General features: G+C 48.1%; 1 protein-coding gene across 1 annotated transcript in view; it reads left to right on the top strand.

Annotated features, from left to right (window-relative positions):
• The window catches only part of PRKN (parkin RBR E3 ubiquitin protein ligase), a gene marked incomplete at both ends in the record, with an annotated part of 1,062,452 nt that overhangs the window by 845,092 nt on the left and 203,924 nt on the right, over positions 1–13,436 (top strand). Inside the window, one exon of the mRNA XM_080700162.1 lies at positions 7,242–7,303. Coding sequence (XP_080556288.1) covers positions 7,242–7,303 — 62 coding nt within the window. The remainder of the gene's footprint in view (positions 1–7,241; positions 7,304–13,436) is intronic.

The raw sequence follows: 13,436 nt of genomic DNA, 5'->3' as shown, positions 1-13,436 counted from the left end.
ATGGGCATGTTGCCATCATTCTGGGGTGGGGGCTGGGAAAGTCTCTCTCTGGAGACCAGACTTTGCTTTGGTGAAGGCTCTGGACCTCTTTCACAATTACCCCACCTCTCCCCTGGCCTGAACCCCAGAGGGTCTGCATAAACCCTGGAGGTAAAGGCCAGAAAAGTCCTGGGGTCACTGGGCCCCTCAGTGTCTCTCTCCCAGCCAGGCCGAGTGTGGACTCAGCCCCAGAGATGAGTCAGAAGTCGCAGTTAAGGCTCCCGCTGGTTGTGACTTCAGGTAAACAGGCCTCGCTGCCATAGGCTGGACTTCATTTCCCACAATCATGGTTCTCCAGAGGCTCCAAGAACAGTTGTTGATTTTTACTTTCCCCAGCTTATCTTTTTGTAAGGATGAGAGTGATAACTTCCAAGCTCTTTATATGTCAGAGCTGAAAAAAACAAAAAAGAAAAACTCCCAATCTATTTCTTAGTAGGATAGATGAATGGCATAACAATTACTTCGATCGCTGCTTCTCTTTTAAACAAGGGAAATCTCTTAAGAGGAATAGCAGTCATTAGATGTGGGAAGGCCATTAATATCACTGGCAATAAGTTTGCCTCCTAAATTTTTTGGCATTCCATGCTTACTAAGCATCTGACTTTGTTTTGCATGTATTCAAAGTAGCTGTCTGAAGCACACGTTGCTTCTTCTTGATAAAGAAATTGGCATTAGAGCAGCGAATGTATCGACTGCGCGTAACCAGCTGCTTAGTGCAGAACCAGAGCTTAACCAGCCTGAAATTGCTTTAGAGCGTATACAACCCCCAGTTTTGATATTTCCTTCCATAACCCATACATTCAACTGCCGTGTCCACGTCGTGGCAATGGCTACAGGCAATTCTTTGAGAAAATTGGATGAACGGGAAAGGCAGTAGATAGGGTGGCAGCTCTGTGGCCAAGGCTGGATTTCTGCTGGATTTTAAAGTGGAAGATTTAAATATAGACATAGTTTGAAATGAACAAGCCACAGAGAAGCAGAGGTTGAAGAGAGAGTGAAAGGTGAGTTAGGCTGACCGGGAGCTGAGAGGGGTCGGCGAGGAAAGACTTACTGGGAGGGGGCCCTACCCCCTTTCCTACAGGAGTAGGGGAGATGGCGCCCGCCAGGGAGAAAGCAACTGGGCAGGGATGTTATCACCAGCTCAGTAGAAAGAATGGCTTATTGCACGATTATATGGCAAGCTGGCGGCCCCATAAGCAGGGCAGCAATCTGGAAATTAACATATTAATACGCTGTAGAGAAAACTCTTACCCCTAATATCATGTCCAAGTCAGTTTGCACATGGCCAAAAATGTTTGCACATGGTTCAAAATGTGCCTGGAATTGTGTTAAGTCCCCCCCTGAGCAGAACGTCGGGATCTGTAGTGAGAGCGGCATCGGTCTAGTGGTTTCTTGTGATTTCTGAATAGTGGACTCACTTAAGGGGAGGGGCTTTTCCCATTGATCTTAAGCGCAAAGCACATGGCGCTTGTCTTCTGGCCGTCTGCGCCTGAAACTTTAACCCTCTTCTCCTCTTCCTATGGCACACCTACATACAGAGCTTGCCGTGCCTTTTCGTTAAGTATCACCACGTCTTAACCTTCAGTATGAAGTTTGTGGATGGTACACATGACCTCCGTCCCAGAGCAGGGCCACAGCTGGGGTTCCGCGTTATAAGAGTCTGCAGGGGACAGGGCAAGTCTGAGCAGAGGAAGCGGCTTCCTGCCCAGTGTCCGCTGCCAGCAGGGAGCAGCTGGGGTTGGGACAAGACAGCAGACCGCTCCCACTCGGTCACCAGACTTAAGGCATCCTGCAGTTGAGACCAGCTCCCGGGGGAGCCTCGCCCAGGTCGCCCACAGCTCAGCCACGTCTCCCTAGCTCGGGGATGGGAGGACGGGGGTGGGAGGGCTCTGGGTGTCTCATCTCAGGTGCACCGCCATAGCAGTTAGCTTCCAGCCTTGAATCGGGGATTTGGGAGATGGAATGGATGGAGGCTGATGGGTATGACGGCTGTGGACAGCCCCTGGTGGAGGTGAAAGAGCGGCCCACCCCAGGGCCGCAGAGATCGGGTCCCGCCCACTGTGGCACCCCCTCAACAAGGCCCAGCTTTAGAGAAAGAAAGAACTTCAGTAGAGGGGGGTCAGTCAGCCCCGTCTGCACGTGGCAGGCCGAGGGGAGGAGGATGCGGCTTGGAGGTGGCAGGGCAGGGGCAGCGAGGACCAAGGACTGTGGCTCCGAGCCTCGGTGCCTCTCCACGTGACTCCATGCTGGCCGAGAAGCGACAGGTCAGCGAGAGCCAAGGCACAGTCGGGATGGGAGGTGACGGCGTCGGGAGGCAGAAGATGGGGCTGCACCGGGCCCCGGACCCTGAGCTAGGGAGGGCTGGGGCCCCTGGCAGTGGACTCTCGCGGGGCACTGGCCCTTTGGCATCTCGTACATGCCCAGTGCTGTTCTGGGCACAGGGGAAATGGCAGTGACAGGGCAATCCCCCACACCTGAAGTTTGCATTTCAACCAAGGGACAGGAAATAAAGCGAATGGGGCAGCCAGGCCACTAGGAGATGGTAAGCGCTCCGAAGCCAGTGCGGCGGGGTTGGGGAGGTGTGCACAGACTGCAGCTTCAAGTGGGGTTTCCCTGCAGGCTCCTGTGCTGAGGAGGGGCACTCAGTACTACTCGGCTGCAAGGGCAGCCAGTCCAAAGGCCCAAAGCCTGTGCCCGGCCAGTGGCCAGAAAGCGAGGGAGAAGGGGAGAGAGAATGGCCAGGATCACACAGGCATGGGGTGGGGGGTGCTGCGAGGACTTCAGCCTCCACTCCCAGGGAGATGGGTGCCCACGGGAGGGTGGCCTGACACCGATGTACAAGAGACCAAGCCGCTGGGGCCCGCGGGCAGAGGACTGAACAGCCTAAGGACCTGATCCGGCTGAAGTCAGCAACTGGCTTCAAAAGCCAGTTGACTGCTGTGGGAAAGGCATAGTGTAAAACCCAGAGCGCCCCAAAGCTATTAGCATCTTTTTCCACATAGTCCTTATTTGCTGCCCCCTTTTCCTCCTTCAGCCCCTCCACTAGCCTTTCCCTTTCTGTTATTAGCCTGAATGACCTGGAGAAAGTGTCTCCAAAGATGACCAAGTTTCTTTGGAAATGGCAGAACGCTGCCATGGAACCGCCCCCATAGTCAGCTGTGTGTATTCAAGGCCATCAGGGTGAGGAGGGGAGCTAAAGGCACAGGCAGAGGAGTTCATAGAAAACTAGAACAGTGGTCCCTGCTAACAGCGACCGGCAGCAAGGGCACAACAGCCCAGGCTGCAGATCAGCTGTTGGACAGCCTCCTGCAGGAATGTTCACGACACAGCTTTCGCAGTCTTGTGCTGACTCTTGTGTTGCCAGGCGTGTGTGAGAGCCTGTCCTTCAGCGTCTCCCAGGTTCGTTTATTATTTTTGTCAGACGTGACACACATGGCTCCATTTTGATTCTGACCGCCGTCACACTCCCTACACACTCTTGCCCCATTGTGTGTTTTCCGGTTGTGTGCTTTGGGCTTTTCTTTATGGCAGGGTCACGTCTGTCCATTTCCCACCCCGATGTTCCTGTAGGAGCGCAGCTGGCCGCTCGCCCTCCTGGTCCTCCTCAGCCTCCTTCCCGGGTCCCTCCTCTCACTAGGTTGATGCACGGTCTCCTTGTTTACCATGTTTTCCTGCACCTCCCAGGTGCTTCAGGTAATTATGTCTTTTGAGCTATCATGGACATCAACCCTTTCACTTACATCTTATGTCAGAATATAAATTCTGACAGGAAGCTAATTTCAAATTCTGTTTCTTATTTTACCTAGAATAAAAATAAACCAAAGCCATTTACCCGAATTTAAGTGATAAAAACACTTAAAAAACAGCAACAAATAATCCTCTAAAAGTTTCTAAATTGAATAAAATCATTTTAAGGTAATAGTTCTTAAATCCATCTAATTAAAAACATTTTTGCGGTACTGGGGATGGAACTCAGAGGCTTTCTACCTCTGGGTTACACTCCCAGACCTATTTTATATTTTGTTTGGAAAAAGGGTCTCACTGAGTTGCAGAGAGCCTCACTAAGTAGCTGAGGCTGGCTTCGAACCTGTGCGATCCTCCCGTCTCAGCCTCCCAAGTACTGAGATTACGAGAAGAACATTTTTGCTTATAAAACTAGAAGGCCAAATAAAAACTTCGTACCTTAAAGTTAAATGAATCTTAAAGTCAAGAGTGTGATTTGAATGTGGCAGGTGCTGTCTGTCATTTTGCTGACACCAGGCAGGGCCCAGGCGAGCTGGCACGGGTTCTTCTGTCTGATGCCCACTGACCGTACCGGCAGGCTGCCCGGTCTCCACCACCTCTCCCTGTGGCTCTCGCCCTCAGCCCAGACCCAGGACTGTCGCTCCCTGGAGATTCACGCCTGGCATCCTCTCCGCCTCTGATCTTTCTCTTTTTGGAGAACTGAACTATGACTCCTAGCTCCTAAATGAGGCTGGCTTCGCAGAGTGGTTTTTGATTGAATTACAGCCAAATGACCCAGGATGTGCCAGTACTAATTGTTGAGGTGACCATCAGAAGAGAAACCCCGAAACCAGCAACTTCTAAACAGGCCTCCCTGCGGTCCCTGTGGCCCCCAGCTGGAGGGACACTCGGCACAATACATTTTCTCACTCCGGGACCCCAGCTCTCCTTCACAGCACCAGGCGTGCCCGTGGCAACTAATTTATTATGTGTCCCAACAAAATAATTGCCCCAGGATTTCCATTTAGTTTTCTAAATAATAAATGTTTTCTACTACCGCCATGAATATTCATGAACACTTTTCTTGTAGTATGAGATACTATATAACATCAAACACTAAAACTATATTCAAGCATCTTCCATGACCATAGACCTTCAGAACTGAAACTAGCCCAGTGTGTCAGGTTTCTCCAGAGCAGCACAGCCAGTAGGACATGTATACAAAGATAAACATAGGAGGAGATTAGGGGAATTGGCACACATGATTGCCAACTCCAAGACGTCTCAGTGATGGAAACCCAGGGAAGCATGGTGGCATTCAGTCTGAGTGTGTGGGCCCGAGAACCAGGGATGTGGAGTAGGGATGGTATAAGTAGGGATGTGGCAAGAGATGGTCTAAGTCCTGGAGGCAGAGGCCAGAGAACCAGGCATCTGAGGTCTGAGGGTAGGAGAGAGTGGGTGACCCCGTTCCAGAAGAGAAGGAGCACCGTCCCTCCCTGCCTCTGCCGCTCAGGCCCCCGCGCCCTCCAGAGTTGGGTGATGCTCACAAAGTAAGGGTCGTTTTCTTTGCTCCATTCACCAGTCTGAACGCCAGTTAATCTCTTCCAGAAACTCCCTCACAAACACTCCCCCAGCATTCCTTGGGCCAATCAAGCTGAGCATGAAGTCAGTCGTCACACCCGTGGAATTCCTCTTTAGAACACTGCGGTGTGCGTGTACGTTTGTATCGCTTTGGATTCCACCATGGTGTATAATTGCTTTGTACCAATAAAAGTCTAAAAAAATACCCTGCATAAGTATTCATTTAGCCTATGTTTGAAAACCTCCCATCACCTAGGCAAATCTTTTTTTTTCTTTTCTTTTTTTTTTTTTTTTTTTTTTCTGGTACTGGGGTTCCTGGAAGCCCTTCTACCTCCAGGCTACACTCCCAGACCGATTTTTTTTTTCATTATTTTTGTTTGGAAACAGGGCCTCTTAAGCCAGCTTGGCTGGCTTCAAACCTGTGTGATCCTCCTGTCTCTGCCTCCCAAGGGTGGGGATTACAAGTGTGTGCCACCACGCCCGGCTTCACCTGGGCAATTCTTTCTTTCTTTCTCTCTTTCTCTCTTTCTTTCTTTCTTTCTTGTTCTTTCTTTCTTTTCTCTCTTTCTTTACTTATTTATTTGGTTGGTTTAAATATGACCTTCTAGAGTAATGCACAAAACAAGCAAGTCTTGCAGAGAAAATCTTCACCAGGTGAAGATATTTTTTTCTCTTTCCTCACCTGTCCCCTCCCATAAAACATCCCGAGAACCTTTGCCCACTTACTCTTACATTACAATGCCAAGTACAATGAGAAATGGCCAAGTCATTTCTCTGTTCTGTGCACGATCCAATTTCCTTAATAGAAACCTCAGCAGATTTTGTGATCCACTGGTCGTATTTCAAAGAAGCAGGTTTTATATCAATTTTGTTTCCAGAGTTAATATTATAAATGATCACAACCCAAGATTGTGTAGAAGGACTCTATTGCAAAGATGGGGTGGAGTACATTTTAACTGAGAGTAAGCATTTGTAAATGTCTACATATATAATTGTAGGCATGTGTACCTAATTTAGTTAGTTCATGTTACATCTGAAGAAAGAAAATGTAAAAGCCTGAAGAGGCAAGAACGAAAAGTGATAGGAAACAAGAAAGCCTCAGCCTGTCCCCACATCCTTCTGAGAAGCCCCCCAAACTCAAGTGCAAGATCTTTTGGGTCTTGGTAGAACCAGGTGAGGTCTTAGACCTCAGGGAATCCTGCAAAGATAGGATAGCTAGCTATTCTGTCGTGTGTGTGTGTGTGTGTGTGTGTGTGTGTGTGTGTGTGTTACTGGGGATTGAACCTAGGAGTGTCTTATCTCTGAGATATATATGCCAGCCCTATTTTATTTTTTACTTCAAAACAGGGTTTCACTAAGTTACCGTGTGCTGGCCTCGAACCCCTGATCCTCCTGCCTCAGCCTCTCGACTACTGGACTGAGGTGTGTGCCACTGCACCTGGCTCATTCTTAAGTCCTGATGAGCAGGCTCTGTGCCCTGAGGGCCAGGAAACAAGATGTGATCAATAAGTGAGAGCAGATAGTCACCAACTCTGCTACTCTGGCCCCAGAAAATCCTGCCTCTATATTAGGGACAAGCGACGTGCTGGGCACATTTTGAAGGTCCATAAATGGTGTGGTACCCTAAGACCCCAAGAAGGCCAGGTCATAATGAAGACAAGAGAAAAGGCCTGGCCAGAGTCACATGCAGCCCTTTCCAAGAGTTATGGCCGGGTCCCAGGCAGCTGCCAAAGCTCCCTTGAAGGCCTGGCTTTTTTGTGGTTGGCTCCACATGGGTCTTCAGGTCCACCGTGTGTCCTCCCAGAGGTCAGCCTCATGGCTAACAGTCAGAGCTGTATGTAAGCACCTTCCACTGCACAGCGTGAGAATGACACTTTGCAATTAATTCTTCCCAACAGCTGGCTGTCCCAACTCCTTGATTAAAGAGCTCCATCACTTCAGGATTCTCGGAGAAGAGCAGGTGAGTTGGCCTCTTGGAGGTGCGTCACAGTGACATGAAAGATAGACGCTAATGAGTCAGTTTGGGTTTTCCCCAGGGAGGCTGAGCATGCCTCCTGACCCAGGGCGCCCCGAAACGGGGAGGAAAACCATGCTGGAGATCCGTGCGAGGACATGTCTCTCCTCTTCTATCCATCAGGCCTGACAGGTTATTAATTGGTACATCTGCTAGCTGCCAGAGCGTCTCATCTCAAGACTCGAGCAGTAAGCAGGCCTGCACGGTGGCAGATGAGCAACAAATAAATGCAGAGATGAATTATGCCGCAGGGATCTAGTCACGGGAGTCCCGGGCGTTCCTGAGGCAGCGCTGAGGCAGGGCGCGAAGCTCCTCCCACCAGGGCTCTGCGCTGCTTTCCACAGTCCACAGCAGCTACTTAGCAGGCGGATGTGGACGTGTGACTACAAAGGTGGTCCGTAAAGTATAGATGGTCTAAACACTGTCTTGTGCTCAGCAAGGAATGGCATGCTTTAAAGAGATGCACCAACTAAATTATTTAGGGTAATAAATATATGTGTATATATACACACATATATACATTATATATACACATGCTATATATCATTACATATTATATAATACATTATATATTCATATATATGTGTATGTGTATATATATATATATATGTGTGTGTGTGTGTATGTATGTATGTATGTAGAGAGAGAGGCTGAGGATTAAACCCAGGGGCATTCTACCTCCGAGCTATACCCCCAGTCCTGTTTTTTATTCTTTATTTGGAAACAGGGTCTCACTAAATTGTGGAGGGCCTCACTAAGTAGCTGAGGCTGGCTGCAAACCTGTGATCCTTCTCTCTCAGCCTCCCAAGTACTGGGATTACAAGTGTGCACCGCCACGCCTAGTTCTGCATGCTTATACTTTTGACTGCTTAAAAATACAATTGGCCTTACATATCTAAGCAGTCTCTATCCGTGGATTCAACCAAAAACAAATAAAAAATATTTGGAAAAAGAAAAATCAAAATAATACCTAAAAAATAAAAAAATAAAACAAGCTAATAAAAAAATAAAACAAGCTAAAATAATACAAATATGTATATGATATATCTATATAGCATTTACTATAGCAAATATTTACATAGCATTTAAATTGCATTAGGTATTAGTAATGCGAAGATGACTTAAAGTATATGGTAGGATGTGGGTCGGCTATATGCACATACTCTACTATTTTGTATAAGGCCCTTGAGCATCCCTAGATTTGGGCGTCAACTGGGAGTCCTAGTACCAACCCTCCATGGATACCAAGGAACAAATGCACATCTCTTGACTCTTGTATGGAATTGCAGTGCCATACCGGCATGTTCAATCTAGTAGTCGATGCATTGGCCAATGGGGTGCTTGGTTTCGTTCGTTTGCATGTATGTTTCTGCTTGGTATGTGTGCGTAGCAAACTGTGACTGCCCATTTTCAATACAAGATTAAAGTCCAGAAGGATTATTAGTTAGGGGAGCATCAGAAACTTGAGCGATGTCCACATCCTTGAAGTAAGTTTCAGTGTGCAGTCTTCCTTTTTCATATTGTGAGTTTCCAGAATAGCAGAGATAAATGTTTATGCAAAATTGATTTTCCTGCATTGTCTGTAGAAGCTGATGCCTGACTCCCCCAACATACTCACTTATGAAAACTCCTGTCTCACAGCCGTGTCTCAGAGAAAACCTGAGAAACTTCTTAAAGCAAGAACCACTGATTGTTACCCTGACATTTCTGTTCAGATAATGGAGCCTTCTCTTCTAACATGTACTAATATTTGCAATTTGTTTCCATATTTGTTTTAGAGTCACTAGATAATCAGTAGGGAAAGAAGCCAACTATAATCATCTCCTTAGATTTGCATAAAAGTCAGGCCACTTTGCATTCTCCTAGAAATTTAATCAAGTCATAATCAAAATTAATATTATCCTGATTGGTTATGGCAATGTAGTGCACCACAGCAATACCAATCTCTATTTTCTAGAAAACCACATTTCCTTCCTTCCTTCCTTCCTTCCTTCTTCCTTCCTTCCTTCTACTCAGGGCATACTACAAGCACCTGTGATTTGCTTTGCATGATACTAGGCTCTAGGAATAAAGAGGAGAAAAAGAAATCTCTATCAGCCTCATATTTGGGGAAAACTATGTTATATTCTAAACACATAAACACATGTATTGCATTAGATGGTTATCATTTCAATGGAGAAAAATAGAACAAAAAGTAGGGATAGTGAGTGCAGGAGGAAAGGCAAATTTTTCTATAAAGGTGGTCAGGGAAGGTCTCGCAGAGCAGGCAAAATGAGAGTACACTGAAAGGTGTCACAGGAAAAGGAAGCATCCTGATGACATCAAGGAAAGGGATGTCCAAAGAGAGGACAGAGCGAACGCGCCTGGCCTGTTCAGGTGGCCCAGAGGCTAAGCAAGACAAAGAGCAGTAGAGATGAGGTTGGAGCTTGAAGCAGAACCAGAATGCACAGTCAGGGTTGGAATCTGGCGGGAAGAAATCCGGGCAACCGAGGAAGTGAGTATTTCTAGGAGGAGCAATGGTCCATGCGCCCAACATGTAGAACGAGGGTGAGGAGTGAGCACTGGAATTCACTACAGGGCTGGTGATGCGAGGGCCAGCCTGGACCAGGTCTGTGCATGTGAGCGGGAAAGAGTTTTTCAGTAGACTAGTTTTTCACCTTTCTGAGTTCATTTAAAAAGAAAAGCAAAGAAATGAAGTAAGCTAGAGGTGTTGGGGGGTGAGCAAGACATTGTACCTCTTTTCTTTTGCCCAGCAGTGCTAAGAATCGAACCCAAGGCCTTTAACAAGGTAGACAAGTGCTGCACTGCTGAGCCACAACCCCAAGCCCCCCAAGTTAAGAAAAAATGACAACCTGTTCGGGTACTGATGGGAGTGATTAGTAGAGAGCTGGGGAGACCTGTGTGGTGCAGAAGAGAGGGGAGAAATCGGGAGCAATGTCCTGGACCAGGCCCGACCTTAGAGAGGAAGTGGGCAGGTCCCTGGGCACAGCAGGACAGTGGTGAGGCCAGCACAGGCGTGTTTGCAGAGGAGCTGGTGGGAATCTTCCCACAGAACTCTACTGACTGTTTCTCTTTCTCTCAGTGAAACCAGAAGCTAGGTCATCAGCTGAGAATAAAGGTAGGAACAGAGTTGCAGAGGGAGGAAAGGCTGATGACATTGTCAGTTGGGAGGGCAGAGGCTGAGTAAACTAGGGAACTGGGTGGATTCGGGGTGAGGTCAGTCAGCCCCAGGTGCTGCTGTCACACGTGGGTGCAGATGCAGAAAGGACAGAGCTAGAGTTCACCGGCTTTAGGGTTCTGTTTCCAAGTGTAGCAAAAACAGAGAGGAAAAGAGGTGAGGATGGGTCCACAGGAGTAACCGTGATGATTGTCCGTGAGATTCGAGCCAGGCAAGCAGAGCCATAAGGAGAGAGAGGGACAGGGACAGGTGTAGGAACAGTCAGTTTTAGGAAACCTTTGGATTCCTGGTACTAGAAGTGACTAGCTTGAAAAAAAAAAGTAAGTGGTGGGCAAAGAATGCAATACTTGAAATTAGAGGCACAGAAGGAGATCTCAGCAAGGCCAGGGTCCAGGGTCGGCCTGGAATGCTGGGTGGCTGGGTCGGGATGGAGGGCGAGGTGACTGAAGCAGAGGTCCTGGGCCTCAGAAGCCAGAACACTGGGAGTGTCACCCGCACAGGCAGACACTGAGCTCAGCTGGAACTGTCACTGGTGCCAACTTGAAGAGTTATGGGGAGAACTGAGGACTAGGGTGGGGACAGCGTAAAGCCCTGAAGGGGAGGAAGAGAAGCTGTCTGTAGGTAGCCGTCCACAAAAGGAGAATGAGCCTGGTTGATTCAAACCTGCTGGTTTCAAGTTGAGATCAGGAGGGTGTTAGGAGAGAAAAAAATGTGTCCTACGTGGAGTCCTGCAGAGCCACGCCAGAGCCTCGAGAGCACAGGGCAAAATGCTGTGGGGCACTAGCGTCCTGGGGAGGAGATGGCTTGGGCTAAGGAAGGATTAAGAAAACCATGGAGAAAGTAGATTGCACCTACAGGTTATCACTGCTGGCTGTGAGTCCCCCCAGCATGGGCAGGGAGTCAGGGTCGGGGCAACTGAGCGATGTGGTAGGAGAAAGGATGCACAGAGCCACCTGGGAGTCGAGGTCACCCCAGACAGTCGGGCATGCTGCCTGGGTCTTTTTTGGTGACTGGTATAAACACATCTCAGTCAGGGATAATTATACCCTGACCATGCATAACGAGGCCCAGCAGCCTCCAGGCAGATGGCGGTGTGAGGCTCTGGAGAGGAGGCAGAAGTCCCAGGATCCTCTCGGGCCAGCGGGCGAGGCAGCTTCTGGCCCTCGCTGAGTGACAGGGACAACTAACTTGACTTGATGAAATAAAAAGTTTATACTAAGGTGTGCTATGATGTCCTCGGGATAATCATTTCTGTCTCGGTAACTTGGCTCTTCCTTTTGTGTAATAGAAGGGTGACACTCAGCCATCTCTGAGAATTTTTGTAAATGAGAGGGATTGCGAAGCTGCAAATATTAAGTGCTACGTGTGATTTGGATATTATTTACTCATCCCACAAATATGTATCGGATGCCTGTTTGTACTGTTGTTGTGCTAACATTGGACAAAATGATAAGCAAAGAAATCAGAGGTGCTAATAATAAATGCTAAGTGGAAGTCGTGACTGAGATGTACCCCACTTATGTAAGGGGCCAAGGAACCCTGAAACTATAAGCTGAGAAGACGAGCCTAGATAGCAGAAGTGGGGTAGAAGAGGCTTCCCTGCAGAACAAAATACATGTTCAAAAGCAACTAAAGGAACCCGTGTGCCTAGAAAATGGTGAGCAGGAGAGACACTGACGGCCACCTAGTCAATGGGGGCCTTGTCAACCAATTGGGCATTATTGTAAATTCAATGAGAAATCCTTAGAAGCTTAAACAGGGGACTGCTATTATCCAAATTACAACTTTTTTATTGGTACTCGGGATGGAATCCAAGGACTTTCTACCTCTCAGCTATACCCCCTGACCTTTTAAATTTTTTAAATTTTGAAACAGGGTTTTACTAAGCTGTGGGCAGTCTCCATAAGCTGCAGCAGTAGCAGGAGGACCCCCTTGAGCGAGGGGAGGCTAGAACTTGTCTCATACTTACTGGGATGAGCCGATGGTGATGGGTTTTTGGTGATTCAGGAGAGAGAAGAGATGCTGAACAAGGGACATGCCGTAGGGCAAGGCGTGGATCCAGCCACTGTCTTTGCAGTGGGAGGGGCTGTCCCAGGGAGCACAGAGGTGGGGCACACTTGTTTTGCAGGGACAGGCCGGGGACAGGGGATGAGCCCCCACTTCATGAAGGCAAATGAGATTTTTGCTGCCATGTTTTCTCCATGTAGAGGAGCGCTGGGCACATGGAAGATGTTAGCAACTATTTGCTGAACAAGTGAGCACACCATCTGTGTCTGCTCCATCCTCAGTGAACTAGGAAGTAGTTGTTCTGGTTGAAAGCAGCAGAGGTGGAACGTGAGCTGCTTGGGAAGAAGGAGGAGCAAACGTACCACCGAGGACCAAGGAAGTCCTGAAGTTTGCGGTCAGTAACTGGGAAAGCGTGATGAGGAATGAGGAATTGATCATATCAGTTCACCCAGCACTCAGAGGCAAGGTTTCCCAGGCCTGGACTTTTGCCAGGGACAGTTGGATACAGAGGGCCTAGGAGATCTGTTTCTCCCACATTGTGTTAATGGTAGGGGATAATGGAATCAGTGTCAGATGACAGAGGAAGTTAAACTTGAAGAGGGCATAAAGGCAATTGATTAAAAATCTCAATGAAGTTGCCAGGCGTGGTGGTCCACACTTGTAATCCCAGCATTAGGAAGGCTGAAACCAGAGGATCACAGTTCTCAGCTACTTAGGCCCTTTGCAACTCAGTGAGACCTTGTTTCAAAAATAAAAAGACAAAAAAAAAAAAAATAGGGCTGGGGGTGTAGCTTGGAGGTACAATGTCCCTGGGTTCCATCCCCAGTACCTAAAAAAAAAATCTTCATGGAGTTAAGAAGTAAGCAATGTTCGTGAGTCTGGAAGTCCATGCGC

The sequence above is a fragment of the Muscardinus avellanarius genome (assembly GCF_963383645.1).
Source record: "Muscardinus avellanarius genome assembly, chromosome: 8".
Taxonomy (NCBI): domain Eukaryota; kingdom Metazoa; phylum Chordata; class Mammalia; order Rodentia; family Gliridae; genus Muscardinus; species Muscardinus avellanarius.
Note: the sequence above shows the minus strand (reverse complement) of the source record. Positions and strands in the feature narration are given on the sequence as shown.